The sequence below is a fragment of the Camelus dromedarius genome, chromosome 2 (genome assembly GCF_036321535.1).
Source record: "Camelus dromedarius isolate mCamDro1 chromosome 2, mCamDro1.pat, whole genome shotgun sequence".
Taxonomy (NCBI): Eukaryota; Metazoa; Chordata; class Mammalia; order Artiodactyla; family Camelidae; genus Camelus; species Camelus dromedarius.
Genome location: NC_087437.1, coordinates 111,815,993 through 111,834,360, shown reverse-complemented (window position 1 = coordinate 111,834,360; position 18,368 = coordinate 111,815,993). Strand labels below are relative to the sequence as shown.

Below are 18,368 nucleotides of genomic sequence, written 5' to 3'. Positions count from 1 at the left end.
AGTTTAAGAATGTTTATAGGAAGACAAAATGTATATACATATATCCAGCATTCAACCTGGTAAATTTCAGTGTCTGGCCTTCAATTAAAAATTATCATGCCTGCAAAGAAGCAGGAGAATATACCCTGTAGTGAGGGGAAAAGTCAATCTGTAGAAACAGATGTTAAAATCAATAAACAAGGACATTAACATTAAAACAGCTATTACAAAGATACTCCATATGTTCAGGAACATGCAGTTAATGAGCATGTTAAGGAGAGACATGAAAAATGTGGAAGACCCAAATCAAACTTCTAGATATGAAAACAACAATATCTGGAATGAAAAAAAATGCAGTAATAGGGATTAATAGATTAGACATTGCAGAATAAATGATTGGTGAATTTGAAGACAGAATAATAGAAACAACCCAAAATGAAACACAGGAAAAGACTAAAGTAGATAAAACAGAGCATCAGAGGGCTATGGGACAACTTCAGATGGCCCAGTATATATGTGTGGTTAGAATCCTAGAAGGAAGGGAATGGAGCAGGAAAATATTTGAAGAAATAATGGCAGATAATTTTCCAAATTTGTTGAAAACTATAAATCCACAGGTCCAAGAAGCTAAATGAACCCAAGCAGAAGAAACATGAAGAGAACTACACCCAAATACATGATCAAGTTGCTTAAAACTAATGGCACAGAGGAAAATCCTAAAAACAGCCCAAGAAAAAGAAAGACGTATGTGTAGAAGAATCAAGATATGAATCGTGGTACACTTTTCTTTAGAAACAATCCAAGCCAGAGAACACAGAGCGAGGTCTTTAATGTACTGAAATGGAAAAAACAAAACCAAACCTGCCCACTAGGATTCTGTACCCAATCACAAACAAAGATGATACAGACTTTTTCAGGCAATCCAAAGCTTAAAAAAAATGAGCCAGTTTTGTTGAGAGCAATTTAAATAGTATTGTTTTTCTTTGCATCTAGTGCCAACATTTTCAGAAATTCTGAGATTGTCAAGTCTGAATCAGTGACATTTTATTACTTAGTTATGTTTAAACTGTAAATTTGAAAGATCAGAAAGAGTGGAATGGATTAGTGCAATTGGCGTTATCCTTGTGAGAAGAGTGCTAAAAGGAGATACAACTTTAAAAATTGCACACATTGTTACTGGTGATGGTTTAAATTCGCTAGAGTTTTTATAATGGTTGTTAGTAAGAATTTATCTTTTTCCACTAAAATAGATTTTGTGAATATAAGCCATTGGTGCTTCTATGTGATGTTATGTAATATAAGCAATGCATTCAAATTGGAGTGCATTTCATAGCTACCGAACTATTCAAATAACTGAGTAAATACGGCATTTAGAAATGTGCATTAACTCTTCTTGGTCAATTGGACACTATTTAATTACTCCCTCAGTTCAAGTTGAAAGAATTTATGTGCTCTTTACATTCCGGGATGATTTTGAGATAACTAAGTTAGTTAAAAGAAAAAAATAAAAGAGGGGAGGGTATAGCTCAGTGGTAGAGGGTGTACTTAGCAAGCATGAGGTCCTGGATTCAATCCCCAGTATTTCTGTCAAAAACAAACAAACAAACCTAATTACCTTCCCCCAAAAAACAAATAAACAAAAAGATACTACTTATTAAATTATTGGCTTAAACATTAAATATTCCTATATGTTGAGTCATTAAGATACTCTACCATTTTTTTTGTAGTCTCCTTAAATAAGTATGAAGTATATTTACTTACATAAACTGAGTCTTAGCAGTAAATATTTATTATGGGTTGTGTTTCATTTTATCCACTAGAAGACCATAAGATTGCTGTAGTCTGTCTAATACCTTATTAAAATGTAGGTAAAGTCTTTTAATATCCTGTGGATCATGTGCAAAGTATGGGCAGGATGAATCTTATTAAGTAAATTTCTAGCTGGAATCTTGTTATTAAGTAAATTAGTGCTTATTAATGGTCTGTCTTGGTCAACATTGGGGATATGTCTCTGGCCTACCTTGTTTAATAGTTTCATCATTCTCTTGGAGAATGGGGTGGAAAGTGTAGTTGTCAGATTTGTAGATGTTGCAAAGCTGTGTGGGATTGATACAGAGCTGGGTAGAATAATTAATTATTTTGGATGACACAACTGAGATCCAGCTTTTTCAAACCGAGATTGTGGGTTACAGCCCACAAAATGAAAATGCACTCCCTGTTACAATGGACCAGTTTGAGGTTTGGGTCCATTCCCGAACGAACTGCTGTGGCTATAGTGATGTCAGGTGCTACTTAGATCAGGCAGATGGTGGGCAAAAGAAGGTAGAAATTACTGTGATTGTCTGGATTCCTGTGATACCCCGCCTGTGTGGTGTATGATGGCTACACAGCAAGGGAAGGTTGGCATGGATGCTGGGTTGGTGGTCGTACTGACCACTGCATTCCTTCAAACCTGCTCTTCCCTTGGTCCTCCTTTTCTCGGTGGATGGCTCTCCATCCACTGAGCTGTTTAAACCAGAACTTAAGAATCACCCTCTACATCTCCTCTTAGCACATTCACTCTGGTACCAAGTCCAGTCCACTCAGCTTCCTAATTTCATAGAGAACCTGTGCAGTTCACCGTTTTCACTAGTTCTACACTGGTTCTACAGTCAGGCCACTGTAGTCTCTTTCATGGACCAATATAAAAGCCTTCTTAACTGGTCTCCCTGCTTCCACTCCCCCTACTCACTCTCGAGTGTTTTTAAAAACACAGTTTAGATCTTATTATTCCCCTGTTTAATACCCTTTAGTGGTTGACCACTCAACTTAAAATCTAAACTCTGAAATGACCTGCGATAAAATTGAGTTCCTGCCTCCCTCCCTACTATCTTGTCTTTTGGTTTCTGTGTTCCAGCCACGTTGACCTCTTTATAGTTCTGAATGTGCCAAATTCTTTCTGGTCTCAGGGTCTTCACATATGCTCTTCCTTCTGCTCAAAAAAAATTTTTTTTTTCTGCTCAAAATTTTATTTTTGAAAATAAACTTATTCGCACATGTAGAAAAGTACATAAACCATAAATGTACAACTTGATGAATTATTACAGAGTGAACATATTCATGTTACCATACTAGGTTGAGAAGTAGAACATTATTGCTGGCTCTCCAGAAGATTCTCTCAGTTCCTTTCCAATTATTATCTCCATCATGATCTGCAAAGATAATCACTGTCCTGACTTCTTGCATCATAGATTAGTTTTAACTGGTTCTCAGCTTAACATAAATGAAATCATTCAATATGTATTTTATTGTGTCCAGCTTCTTTCATTCAGTGTTTTGTATGAGAGATCGTTCGTGTTGTAGCATATAGCAGTAGTTCATTCATTTTCATTGCTCTGTAGTAATCCGTTGTATGAATAGTCCAATATTCTGTTGACGTTTGCTTTATTTCCATTTTTCCCTATTATGAATACACTAGTATGAACATCCTTGTACATGTCTTTAGGTGCACATATGTGCACATTTCTGTTGGATATTTTCTTAGGAATGGAATTTCTGGTCATAGGTTATGTGTATGTTGCCTGGAACATTTTTACCTCCACTCTTCATTTGGCTAACTTCCTGTTTATTCTTCAGGTTTCAATTTATGGTCACTTCTGCAGGCAGGCAGGCCTGTTCTAATCAACACCCTCCCCAACAAATAATTTTAAATTAGGTCCTCCAATTGCAGTCTGTTGGGGCTCCATCATTGTACTTAGTATAGTTTATAACTTTGCATTTATATGAATATAGAAAGCCTGTCCTCCTAATAGAAGGTATTAGGGCACTGGCTCTTTTATTCCTAGTACCTTGTCAGGGTCCTGGTACATGGTAGGCATTCAGTAAATACTTGTTATGTGAGTGAGTGAAAGGTTGTTTTTATTTAAAATGTTGCCAAGATTGGAACGTATAACTTATATGAACACTAATTTGAATAGTTTTGTATCTTTCAGCTAGAATTCTGATTACTTAATAATACGAAGAAAACCTTTTCCTTTTAAAATCGTTTTCTTTTTATGTATGATGAAATGGAAAGAGACGTTACCACCAGCTAGTTATGTGATCTTGGATGAATCACTTAACCTTTAGTCTTTTTCTTTTGAAAATGAGTAGCTTGAACTGCATTATCTGTGGGATCCTCTGACTAGAGGCTCTCTGGTTCTAGAATAGTGCCCGCATGCAAATAAGCCAGCCACAAACTGCGGAGCGTGCAACCATAGGCAAACTGTGATTCTAGGAAGATCATGCTAATTTGTAATCTTACTTTCACATTCCTCCTGGTTTTCTTTAGCCTGGTCTTCTGTATCAGCTGAGGAAAGACAGTCTGTTCCCACCTAGAAGGTTTGAGCCACAGCAGAATGTTGACATTGGATGGCCGGATCTTCATTCGGTAGCTTGATTATTTAGTTTAGAATACTGTAATTCATCAGAATTTAGAGAAATTTACATATAAATTTAATCCTCAGAACACCATTTAAGTTTAAGAAAAGTGACTTTTAAATTATCTGATGATGTTAGGTAATGAGTTAGTTTTGTTTCTTTCTGTTCAGACGGTGGCATTGGCAGGGCAGGTATGACCACTATGTGACAGTTATTCTATGTTTAATAAGCCTCTGTTTTAGAATCACAACTCATGAAAATCAAGAAATGGATATATGATTATGTTTTTATCTGAATTTCTATAGCCTGATCTTATGTTTCATAATTTGCCTTCAGTTCTGATTTGTGAAGAGAGGCTGTAGTGCTGAGTAATGCCAGCTATGTCATATGACACAGTGCTGTAAAAGCAAGCCACTCCAGCAGAAAAAAGTGTCGACTAATGTGACAGAGAACAATCGGTATGTTAAATTTTGATAGAGAACAATTGATATATTTATGCTCTGAGTGGTTTCTGCAGTCTGTTAAAATAGATCATCTTGATAGCTCCTATTTTCACTACTTTTCCTGTAACTTAAATAGGAACTGTAGATTAGACCTGCCTTCAGTCATGAATTTGTTCAGTTAAAAGAACTTTGAAAACATGCATAGAGTTAGAATAATGCATGAGTTAAGCTATCTGTATGAAGTTGTAGGGTATCACTAGCTCAGGGCTTTATGTAGTTTAAATTATTTCTTAACTACCTCTGTGATGATAAGTAAAGGCAAGTTTATTATTTTCCAACTATACCTTCTTCAACAGAGGAGGGTATTAAGGCTAAGTTATTTAGGACAATTGTAAGGAAAACTTCTATGACAGAGTATAGCAGAAGTTACTATTCCTGGGGTCTCCATTCTCTAACTACCTAGTCTTCTCCTTTCCCAATTTATTACATATTTATTATTTGATGAATAATGTGGTGGCCTTGGGAAGGACTGGGAAGGGCTGGCCACGGGCTGATCTCAAGGTTGTCGAACCTTACTGCTCCTTTTTAAGTTGATAAAAGTCCTAGTGCACATTGAGCTTTTGACTAATTGGAGGAAAATAACCTGTCGGATCTCTTAGAATTCCAGTAGCCTCTTCTCTCTCACTGACTGGCCAAAGTTATCTTGTTTTCTCTCCTCTCTGAATTTATGCAGGATACCAAAGAATGCTGTCAGAATAAATTTTATTTGGGGGAATATCAAACATACATCAAAGAAGAAAGGACAGTATTATTGATTCCCATGTGTCTGTCAGCCTCAGCGATTAGCATGGACACTAGTGTTTATCTGTATCCCTTATCTACTGTCTCCCCCTCCCCGTTTATTTTGAAGTAAACCCTGAACATCATTTAATTTCATCCATAAGTGTTTTTATGAGAATAAATGTTTATGGCACATATTTTATTTTGCTTTAAATTTTTTTCTGTGACCTTACTCATATTCGTATATTCACTAGGTAGAATCAGAAGGCCTTCAGATGATCAGTTCTAATGATGTGAGGATATATTTAAAAATATAACTATACTTAAATTGATTTACGCTTAAGATAGCTTTGTGTTCTCAGGAAATGCATATTGGCATTAGACTGAAGACTTAAGTTTTAAAGCATGAATGAAAAATAGTGTTGTTATTGTGACACCAGAAGAAACGTTTTTCCTTTTAAAATAAGCTATGGAGGGAGTTAGGTACTATTGATGCCTGAGGTGTCAGAGCAGTAACTTGAGAAGCCTGGCTCTGCTGTACCTCGCAGGTGCGCTGAAGAGGTGCATTCTCCTTACCTCCGCTGAACTGGCTGCTCGAGATCTTGATTGGCTCAGAATTACTCCTATAACAATGGTCTTCTTGGACATTCATACCTACTTGTGATTAGAAATAAGTAACTTGCAAAAAGAAAGGTTTGTTTTTCATTGCATTTTGTTTGTTTAATAACAGCAACATGAAAAGGAGGAAAAACAAAGCCCTCTTAACAAAAAGCAATCTGTCCTCGTGGAAAGCACAGTAGATGCCTTGAAAGACTGCACTAGCAGGAGAGTGAGTGGCCTGACCTCGCCCTGTGACCATGTTTCCTGAACTTTCATTTCTACTTGTTCTTCCACTTTGTTGCCCCTGAGCCCTCCACACCCCTTGCCATTTTATACACTCTACCAGCTTAGACCCTGGTTAGTGGTCCCCTAACAATGCCCGTCTTCCCCACCCCACCTTCACGCCCCACTGTGGACATCACGTTTGAAAATTTCCAGACATCACTAGGAGGAATTGTTAAACTTCAGTCAATAATGGGGCATTCAGATACTGTGAATGGTAAGATAAAATGTTTATCCTTTTACGTGCTATTTTAAAACTAGCAAAACATTCCCTTTTGTGCCCAAACCTCTCAATTTATTTTTTGTCTATTAGATGAATACTTAATCAACAGCTGCAGTGTTCAGAGACTCTGTGTTAGGTGGGTATTGTGTTGAGCTATAAAGAAATAAGACCTAGTTTCTATTGCTATTATTATACAGGTGTCTGTAGTAGCAAATAAAGAGCAGAAAGAGAGTTCCTTCCAGCCAGAGTAATCAGAGAAAGCTTCAGGAAGAAAGTAGCATGTTTTGTTAGGTATTGAAAGGTGGGTAATATTTGGAAGCACAAAGATGGCTAAAGGGTCTTTGGGATGAAAAGAACACTGAACAACAAAAGAGGGAAGGGAGAGGAAAGATCTTGGAGCTTGTAGAAGGGGCAACACGTGATTCATTTTGGCTGAAGCCTGGGATGCAAGGGGAGAGTGTTCAGGGGAAAAGAATGATAAGGGTGGGCTGAGAAGAGTCGTTACAAATGCTTTGTTTTATCTAAAGGTTATACACATTGTTGTAAAGTATTATAGCTTCCTTATTTTAAATAATCTCATTATAGTGGAAGATTCTCAAATTGCTTTCTAGAATTAAATTACCAGAGAAATGGAACGAATAATTTAATTAGGTCCATCTATTTCTCTGTATCTCATGCAGTTTCATAAAACAAGGGAATCTTTTTCCACCAATTAAAAAAAAAATATATGTATGCAGAGGGTACAACATGGCATTATGAGAGAGTTTATCTTAATGTCATTTAGAGATAAAAGCTTCTTAATTTAGGAATATGCACCTGCATTTTTTAAAGTTGTCTTTGCTGGTTACATTAAAATTTTTTAAAACAATTTCTAACATAGAAAAGTTGGAGTTCAGTACGAAGAATTTTTTTTTGAACTCTTTGAAACTACCAAGTTGCTGACATGATACTGTTGCCCCCAAATACTTTATTACATATTTCCTAGAAAACTAGTCTCCTGCGTAACTACAATATAACCATTAAAAAATTAACATTAACACCTTACTGCTAAATCTCAGACTCCATTTAAGTTCATCAGCTGTCCCAACAATGTCTCTCACAGCAAAAAGATCCAGTTGATTTTGTACATTTTACTTAGTTGTCATGTCTCTTTGGTCTCCTTAAATTTGGAAAAGTTTCTCAGTCTTTGACATTTGTAACCTTAAAACTTTTGAAGATGAAGGTCAGTTGTTTTGTAGAACGTCCCCCACTCTGGGTTTGTGTGATGGTTCCTCATGTTCAGACTCGGGTTATATACCTTGGCAGGAATATTACACAAGTGCTGCTGTGTTCTTTTCATTGTATCCTGTCAGTTGACACAGTTTTGACTTGTCTCATTACTGTTGGCCTGCACTTTGATTACTTGGGTTAAGGTGGCATCTCTGGACAACTCCTTTTTCTTTTATAATTAATAAATGTTTGGAGGTGAGGTACTTTGAGACCACGTATGATCCCATTCCTCTTCAAACTTTCAATTTATGGGTTTATTCAGTGCATTGTAATCTGTTACTTTGTAATTTATTTTGATGCTCAAATTGTCCAAGATTCCGCCAGTAGAAGCCCCTGTGAGCTGGCTTCTGTGTTTTTGTGGTATGTCTCCATTATTATTTGAACGCTTTCTTATTTTCTGGCACTAAAATATATTCTAGGCTCATCTTGTCCCTGCCCTTGCCCTGGAATCAGCCATTTCTCCAAGGAGTCCTTGTTCCTGTTAGTAGCGGATGGTATTAGAAGGCAAGGTCTGGGTGCTAGGTATGCTCGTTGCTGTCAGAGTATTGCTTATTACAGGTCCCGTCAATGGATAGAGCTAAGGAAAGTATGTAAGTATGTATGTATGCTGTCACTGCCGCTTCCTCCACCACATAGGTGCCTTCCTCACCCCACTGGGGCTCCAGCACCCTGTCCTGGGCTCCTTCCAGTGACCCCTGCTCTCCCCCCGCCCCTCAAGCTCCAATATACCATGCCAGGCCGCTCCCACCATCCTTGGGTGGACACCACCCTCCTCATTTCACTCAACTGTCAATATCTCATGCCAGGCTGCCCCTCCTCCCAAGTGGTTGCTTTCTTTCCCCACCTCTGGCTTCAGCTCCATGAACAGGGCCATGATAGCCTGGGCTCTGATAGCCTGCAAAGCACCTCCTTCCATTCTGCCCCAAACCTTTAAAGCATAAGTGGAAAAACAGGTAAACATCCACAGGCCTTTAGATTAAAAATATTTAAGAAGAAAAGATTGTTTTCTTTTATGAAGTTGGAAATGACTAGAGGTAAAGGTTCATATGGCTCTGAAATCTCGTTCAGCAGTTCACTGAACATACAATTACTAAACTCCTGGATGCCAGGCACTGAGCTAGGCCCCGGGGGTAGGGCAGTGACCTGGGCAGAGCCCCTTCCCTCGTGAAGCTGCGCTCTCTGTCTCTGGCTGTTTACGCTTAGACGAGTTAGTAACAAATTAATAACCTCTCTAAGCCTGTTTTCCTCATGTCAAATGAAAATAGTAGTAATTCTGCTCATGGGGTGGTTGTGAAAATTGAATAATGCATAGAAAATACCTAGCCCATGAAGTAGTTAGCTGCTGTCACAGTCATCACAGAAACAGGTGGGTAAGGTACGGCTCAGTGGTAGAGCATGTGCTCAGCATGCATGAGGCCCTGGGTTCAATCCCCAGTACCTCCATTAAAAAAAAAAAAAAAAATATATATATATATATATATATATATATATATATATATATATATATATATAAAATTATCACAGAAACAGTATACAGGTACCTCAGCTGAAACAACACTTGTCACTCTAAAAAATCATTTTAAAATTTCATGTAGTGTTTTGAGGGGAAACCAAAAAATTCCTAGCAGGAAAAATGACATCTAATCTAGTCTTCGAATCATTTCTCTTTCCTTAAGCACACTTTTATCTAAGAATAAGCACTTTAGTTTAAATTGTGTGTGTATGTCCTGTTTCCTGAGTCTCAGAATGTAATACAAAAGCATAACTAACTAAGCAGCATGACGTTTGTTTGCATGTGTGAATCGGGTGACAGTCTAATACATGGGTCTTCATTGGGCCTGAGAGACATGATATACCCATATATTTGGAGCACAACTAACAAAAAGGTAATTATATTGCATAATTAGAAGAGAGAAGATTTTGCATGGTAATTTGTTATAAAATGGCTTTTTGTTTTCTAAGGGAAAGTGATGACTTAAAATTAAAAATATATTTTATTTCAAACCCCTATTTACTGCTAAAACCTATAGATACGTCTAGTAATTCCTGTATTACTCTATTAGTGATGGTATTTGAAGTGCATGTAGCATATAAAGTGTAAAACTAGAATAACATTTACCCTGGAAGCCATGCTTTCTGTCTTAGAGATGTTAAGTCTCTCTAAGGTTTGCTTTTGTGTACATATGGTCCTCTTAATGAGGCCGTATTTGGGGGAAAGGGTTTCTGTTTTACTTTATAAAATATAATTAAAATTTATGTTATGATGTTTTATATTTGTGTTCCTTGTCATGGAACGTTGGGAGTATCTGTTCTCTATTATATATAGTATAATAAAAATAATAGGAATTATCATTTTAGGAATGCAGAAAGAAATTCAAATCCCCATCATTTTAATGACTTGGTGAAATCCTACTCCCTAATTTCATACTGGGTGGTTTGATAAAAATAAAGGCCCACCCCTAATAATGAACATACTAAAGAACTGTAACATTGTGACAGTTTCAGTTAATGGCGTGATTGATCGTTTAGTCTTAGCCTGTGCTGCCAGCTAGCAGAGCACAGCTCATTCAGAGGCAGAAGTGGGATAACCAGGAAGAAGTGTAAAAGTAGATGGTCTGAAAAGAGGTGCAGTAGGCAGGGAACGTGAGGTGGTCTGTAGAACCCTGGAGAAGAGCTCTGAGACACAGGGGAAGAGCTCTAATGTAGAGCACTGTGGGATATTAGGCAAAGCCAATAGACTTCACTAGCAGTAGAAGATAGCCCTTTTCTTGACAATAGAGATTGAGAAGAAAGCCATGAGGATCTGCTTACATGCTTTTCTAATGTGGAACACATGAGTATTGTCACAAGATACTCTAGTTCTGTATCAGAATCTAATTTATTAGAATATTAGAATTGATAATGTCATGTACAGATCATAGAGGAATGAGGAAAGGGAAAAGGGGCCAGTGCAAGAGATAAGAGGTAAATAAGGAGTGGAGCAGTCCGCCAGGAGGTGAGTTGGGTGTGGGGTGGGGAGTGGATGAGGGAGGGCAGTAGAGAGGAAAGAATTGGAAGGGAAAGGACTGAATGAGGAAGAGGATCATATCTTTCCAGATCTGCAGACCGTAGAATGTACTGTTTGTAATTGTTCATGGAGATACTAGCTATGATTTATGTTTCTTTGGTCCTGTGTCCAATTTTTAATAAGTGTATTTGCTAAGAACTCGGAAGATTTACCTTTAAAGCTTCAGGATTTGTTTTTGTTTAACAACTACAACAGCCTGTCCTAAGGAAATTACTCCGTGGGTTATTCATTAGCAGATAACATTAACTTTATAGCAGAAGAAATAAATCCAGACAAAGGTCAGACTCATGATTTCCCTGTTCCTGTGCTAGACTCTGCGGTCAGGTGTTACCATTAGCTTTCATTATTTAAACGTTTGCAGTCTTCTGTGTGTCAAGCACTGTTCTAAGTGCCAGGGTTGAAACGATGAATAGGACAGAGTTCCTGCCTACAAGCAGCAAGCCGGCTAAGGAGAAAGACAAGTGATGAGTGTCTTTAAAATGTTTTGAAGAGGGAGCTCTGTGAAAGAACTATGCCTGGAGGAATAAAGAAAGGTTTCCAGGAAGTAACTGTATGCCTAGGTTTTTATAAGGTGAATAGAATTTTGCCGAGAGGCAAAGGTTGTGTAGAGTCTTGCAGGCAGAAAGCCAAATTGCTGTGCAAAGGTACAGAAATGTGAAAAGAGCATGTTTGGGTTATAGTGAGAGTTTAATGTGATTGGTGTGTAGGATGCATGGGGCGGGGGGAGGGAGAGGGCAGTAATAAAAAAGCGAAGCAGACAAGATATGTGGAGGCCAGATTTTAGAAGATTCCTTGTTAAGGAGTTGGATGTTGTCTTACAGGGGATATCATAACATAGTGTGTTCCTGGTATTAAGAGTAGGCAAACAGATCAGTGAGACAGGGAAGAAAATTCAAAAGCAACCTCCAAAATATATGAATATTATTAAAGTTTGTACTTCAGATCACTGGGGTAGGATGGATTAATGAATAGATGGTGCTAGAATAACTTGTTAATTCTTTGGGAAAAACTATTAAGTTAACTAGTTTGAAAAAATATTTTATGCAGTACATTTAGGTTAAGAATATCTCATTTAGATTTAGGCATTTTGGGTTGAAACTCTGGCTTTATCGCTAAATAGAATCTGATGTTTCAGGTCCTTTTTCTCAGCCTAAAACTGCTTTTTGTTTTTTTGTTTTTTGGTTTTTTTTTTGTAGCATCAGCAGAAAAAGAGGCAATCAAGGGTACATACTCCAAAGTACTAGATGCATATGGACTTTTAGGTGTTTTACGATTAAATCTTGGTAAGTATACAATATAATTAATTTATATTTTCATTTCTATTTTTGTAATTCTAAGGATTTGAGAGAGATTACCTATTTCAGATACCATATTTGAGCTGTAAGTACATAACATCTTTTAAACCTTAATTAAGCTAATCTTGGGATAATGTTTGTTGCCCAAAAAGGTATGCTATGTGCTTATGCCCTTGTGAGTTTAAGTTCCAGAAATAGCAGCCTATTTGAACACTTGAAGAGATTGGTATTACCTGTCAGGAGAGAAGATCGGGACATTTCCCTTTTTCTTTGCTTCAGTGCATTTAGGAAAAGATGCCTTCCTAGGAACTACACCACTGATTTCCCTGGTTTACAGTGGAAAAGAAATACATATGTTTTGTATTCAAAAGATCTCAGCTTGAGCCTGTCTCTTCCACATAGTGTCACCATGGCTACAGAGTAACCTTTGTGGTTACCAGTTTGATTCTGTAATGGTGTGACCTGGAGTGTGGCCCAAGGACTGGCTACCGGTCCGTGAACTGTTTTGTTATTGGTCTGGATGAGGTAAAAAGCTTGCACCATCATGCAGATCAACACATGGCTTCCTTCACTGATAAAGTCTTACTTACTGAGAAAGAAGGAAGTCAGCTAAACCACATGGTAAACTTAGTGATGTAGCTAATTTCTGTTCTGGAACAAGCACCTTTTCTCACTGTGAACAGGTAATTGTGAACTGGTTCATGACCATACTCTGAGGAGCGCTGGTCTATACGATGGAGATTTGCCATTTATTATTCATCTATCACATGTAAAGCACTGTGCCTAGCATTTAGCTAATACCGTCTTGGGTCATCCCTTACAGTCCCATGAGATCTGTCTTAATCTTATTTTATAAGGGAGGATGTCTCAGGTTGGTTAGGTCAGAACAGTGAAGTTGGTCTAGATAGTAAGTTGTGGAGGAGCCAGGATTTGGGGCACTTCTGCCTACATCAAAGCCCACACTCACAGTACACCCCAGCTGAATTCCACCTGCATACTCATTTCCTAGGTTTTTTGTCAAAATTAGATGAAAAAAATCTCTATGAAAGTTTTTGTAAGCTAAATTGCTTTATAAATTGTTATCAGGGACTTTTTTCCATACATGTATCAGCAGCATGTCATTTTTATTTGCCATTTTTTCAACTTTACTGTACAAAAAACTCTCACATTGATTGTCTTATCTGAACTTCCTAACAATCTAAACCAGGATATTTTTCAATTTTTACCTAAGTCTGGTTGTGAACTTAAATATAACCACGATGTCATATTTTAAAAGATGGAGACACCAGAATAAAGTTGGAAAAAACTTTGACTAGCTTGAGAAATATTGGAACTTTTCATCCAATTAAGTCTTCGGTTTTTGCAGGTGATGCTATGTTACATTATCTGGTCCTAGTCACTGGATGCATGTCTGTTGGGAAAATTCAAGAATCTGAAGTTTTCCGAGTTACTTCTACTGAATTTATATCGCTACGAATTGATTCTTCAGATGAGGATCGCATTTCAGAAGTGCGAAAAGTTTTGAATTCAGGAAACTTTTATTTTGCATGGTCTGCATCTGGAGTCAGTTTGGATCTGAGTCTTAATGCCCATCGTAGCATGCAAGAACAAACAACCGATAACAGATTTTTCTGGTGAGTTTGTATTATGTTTTTCCCTTCCTAATCATGCGCTATACAGCAGCTTTGTGATTTGGGGTTTAGCAGATTTTACAGTTATTTCCAGAGATAACAGCAGTGGGCGTTGCTGGTTGAGCTCACCACTCTTCACTGCTTCAGATCCTCAGCAAAGCATAGCAGGCATCCACCATCACTTTATTAAAGTTGTCATGTGATGTGAAGCCTATTTGTCCCTCCTGATCTAGACTGACTTTCCATTTCAGGCATCTATTTAAACTATTTCTCTTAGGGGTGAATTAATTGTAATAGAATTCTGTTCTACTATTCCTAGTTTTGAGATCTTGTCTCTGGCAGTATTGCCTTTCTAAGCCAACATTCCCTTATTATTTTAATTTTAAGGTTGTTAAGTAGATGAACTTAATTCAAGAGCAGCAGACTGTGAGGAGGTAGTACACTGCGATGAAGTTGAGTCCTGTAATAAGATAAGACTTAAGTAGATAACTGTGACATACTTCTTGATTATGCGTAAATGTGCTCCATTTTAAGTACACACGAATGGAACAGAGGACCTATGTGACTGTAATTAATACTGCTTTATTGGAGCAGACCAGATTTCTAGCATAGTGGTTCTCTTGTTCACGGTCAGCATCACTGTTGACTTTTTTTCCTTAACACAATGGACAGATTATATTTCATTTGTTTACATAGGTTATAAAGCCAAAGTCCAGGACTCTGCTCCCGGCCTCCCTCAATAGTTCAGATTCAGGGTGTTCTGTATACTTCTCTCCCTCCCAGTTTCACTGTCTGCCTGTGTGATCCTGGGTAGGCCCTGGGTGTCAGAGGCCTTCAAGTCAACGATGTTAGGAAAGGAAACTAACTCTAGAACAGCATCTGGGTTACCTTGTAGCTCCCAAGTGTCTTGGCCCAGAGGAGTGGCACAGGGGTGCAGAGAGAGCAGAGTGAGAAAGGGCTTTCTCAGAGTGAGAAAGGGCTTTCTACAGAGTGAGGACTGTAGTAGGAGACTTGGAGCCTAGCAGAGGAGGAGGTGATGAGGGGGCGGGAAGGGAAGTCAGTGGGATGGATGAGTGGACAGTCCTGTCTGCTCATGTCAGCCCTTCACTTTTCCGTTGGAAGTGATGTGGAAGTTTCTGAAGAAGGTAACACTATTGCAGTTGGGCTTAGGGCAGCTGTCCTTACCTTTTTCTCCCCCTGCTCATTCTTGCCCCAGATTTCTTAGCTTGAGAGAGAAGAGTTTTCCTGCCATAATTAGAAGTTCAAGCAGGTGCAGATGCACTGGCTAAACGGTCAGCAGTCAAGCACGTCACTGAGTTTAACCAGAGGGAATAATTCACTTATCTTTTCATTTAGTGATGGGCGGAGGTGGGGAACATTTAGACGGCAAATTGAGGAGGTTTACGCAGCAGGAGACAGGCTGAACAGATAGGCTGAAACTCCCCCGGTTTCTACAGTTTTGCTAAGGATCGGATTTTAGATTCTGGAGCTTTACTTTGCATAGAAAAATGAAAGCTTATAGAATTCATTATGCATACCCTAGCACCTTAATAGAAATAGTTCCCAGGATACAGCCAGATAAGTTCTGTAGCCAGAGAGTAGCAAATACCTATCGCAGAAACCCAGGTAGTTTTACTCCATCGGAGATTTGAGGCCAGTCTTGAGTGGTATATCAATTTAAATAGAATTAAAACAGTAATGTATTGTCAGCAAAGCAAAATGAAGAGTGACAGCAGAGGGAGAAACTCTACCTGAACAAATACACAGGATCTCTCACTTCTTTTTAAAGGAGGACAATAAGTCTCTTATACTAACTCTGCTAGGACAAGAGCCTCAGCTGTGGTGTCTGGACAAACTGGGTCGCAGTCAGTTGGGCTTTGCCTTAAGTCAATGTAGAGAATAGTCAAGTATGGAAGCATAAGTCCTATTTCTAAATTAATCATGCTCATCGGATTTAATATTATCCCAGTAGTAATCCTACTGCTCCTTTGCATTCCACTGTGCTTTCTTGAGTGGATGAGAGGGGACGGGGTTATAGCTGGTTACCAGAACTGCACACGGCTACCCCGCCTGCTTTCTCGCTCCTGCAGCCAGTGGCGAGGGAGGGTGGGGAGCGGGGGTAGGACGGGAGGTGGCATTGGGGATGACTGCTCCAGCAGTGTTTCTGTATATGCTTGATATTAATGACCCTAAGGCTTCAAGAAAATGCTATTGCATTGTTTTTATACCTTTAAGACAGCAAGATAGTGCAAAGGTCTTATGAAAGATTTCCACTTAAATTGGTAGAGTTTTAAAACTTAGAGACCCACGCTTCAGTATTAGAGAAACTTTACTTTTGTGAAGCACCTTGTTATCTGAAAGTACCGGACAGAAAGTTTTTCTGTACGACAGTGTATTTTCCTTGGTGTTAGGTTGGTTAGGAGCTTCACATCTGTGCTTTGGAGGACTCAGGTTCCAGCACAGACCCTGAGGCAGTCACGAGGGTGAGAAGATGGCCAGTGCTGCAGGCCATAGCCCCCATTCCTGCTTTAGCCATAGCCACTCTGCTTTTATCTGTTTCCCACTCATCAGGCTTCCGCATGCTTGTCTGAACAAAACCCTTTGCCCTGAAAAAGTTTGGAAACCAGACCCCATCTGTTATGTAGAAGGTAAAAGTATTTGCAGCAATGGAAAACTCTAGGCATGCGTTAATATGGTAGCCACTAGCCCATCTGGATATTTAAATTTAAATTAATTAAAATCGAGCCTTATAAAGGTTAAGCCTTAAAAGTAGAGCCTTCTAAAGTGAGATAGGGATGTGTGTATGAAACCCTTTTTGAAAGGAGTTATAAATGCATTATAAATGAACATATAATAGAAACGGGTTACAGATTCTAAAAACATAAAATGTATGTTGCTTTTATATGGACCATAGATCACATGTCCAAGGACCTCATTTTATTGCTTATCTTCCAATCCCTAGCATAGTAAATGTAAATGAATTGATTTATTTTTGGTGCCTTTTAATGTTAATGTTGGAGGAGCACCGTTTGAAACTTAACGCTATGTTACCCAGTGCTCATTACGCTAATGCAGTTATTTCTTTTTCTGTTAGGAATCAGTCTTTACACTTACATCTCAAGCACTATGGTGTGAATTGTGATGACTGGTTATTACGCCTCATGTGTGGGGGAGTAGAAATCAGAACAATTTATGCTGCTCATAAACAGGCAAAGGCTTGCCTCATTTCCAGACTAAGCTGTGAACGTGCTGGGACCAGATTTAATGTCCGGGGAACAAATGATGATGGTCACGTCGCTAATTTTGTAGAAACAGAACAGGTATATAATGTTTATATTACTTAATTCATGTATTAGATGAGAGGCACCGAAAATAATAGAGTAACAGATTTTTGATTGAGTTAGAACTCATTTTGACATAAGTAATCTCATTTTATGGTTGTTCTTGGCTCCTTACTAAGCCTTAAGAAAGGCTTCCCTAAAACAAACTTACTTGGGTGTGGCTCTTCAAGTAAGTAACAAAATTTTTTACTGATCAGCATGGGATTGTCAGTGCCATATGTTTTAGTATTGAATTTAAAATCCTCAATTATAGAGCTAGACAACTTAAGAAAAGTGGGGTTTTCTGTGTGTGTGTGTGTGAAATTAAGCCAAACCCAACTCTTAAAAATAGATATATGTACCATCTAAAATTAAAAGTTATATAATATTTTCAGCTGTGAAACTATGTAATTGTAAATTTAGGCCGTGCACCTAGTGCAACTAAGATCTTCAAATAAGTTTTCGAAAAATATAAAAAACTGAAGAAAAAAGTTAAATGAACTGTAAAGGTACATGTATAAAAGTATTGAGATTCAAAAGGAATTCTTCTTCAAAAATTGTGTTTCTTATGCTTATATTTTCACTATTTTCTTGGTGAGTGTATATAGAAGAACTATCACTAGTTGAAAAAAAAATTCAACTTATCCAACTTATATAGTGTCCTATTTTGGATATGTTGTTAGGACAATTTGTAAATGAGAGATTGGCCATAAGATATAATTAGTGTGCAATAGATGTTAGTAAATTTGTCTTCCAATGTAGAGGTAACAGCGTTGCCTGTGGGAGTATTTTATACATTATTTTTCTCTGTAGGTTGTGTATTTAGATGACTCTGTTTCTTCCTTCATACAAATCCGGGGATCTGTCCCGTTGTTCTGGGAGCAACCAGGGTTGCAGGTATGTGTTTTGACATTCAGTTTTTTTCCCTCTTGGTGAACTTTCCATATTTTCTAAACTTTCAGGATAATTTATTAGTTCATTTAAGAGTGCTATCAATTTTTTTTTTTTTTTGCTTTTTTGAGGGGGGAGGAGGTAATTAAGTTTATTTATCTATTTATATATATATATTTTTCAGTGGAGG

The 18,368-nt window shown here is 38.0% G+C and overlaps 1 protein-coding gene across 15 annotated transcripts in view; it reads left to right on the top strand.

The window, feature by feature from the left end:
• Positions 1–18,368, top strand: part of SYNJ1 (synaptojanin 1) — an 82,304-nt gene that overhangs the window by 8,736 nt on the left and 55,200 nt on the right. For all 15 annotated transcript variants that reach the window (XM_031458928.2, XM_031458939.2, XM_031458961.2 and 12 more), the window contains exons 3-6: positions 12,238–12,324; positions 13,703–13,970; positions 17,062–17,287; positions 18,101–18,184. In XM_031458928.2, the coding sequence (XP_031314788.2) occupies positions 12,238–12,324; positions 13,703–13,970; positions 17,062–17,287; positions 18,101–18,184 (665 nt within the window). The remainder of the gene's footprint in view (positions 1–12,237; positions 12,325–13,702; positions 13,971–17,061; positions 17,288–18,100; positions 18,185–18,368) is intronic.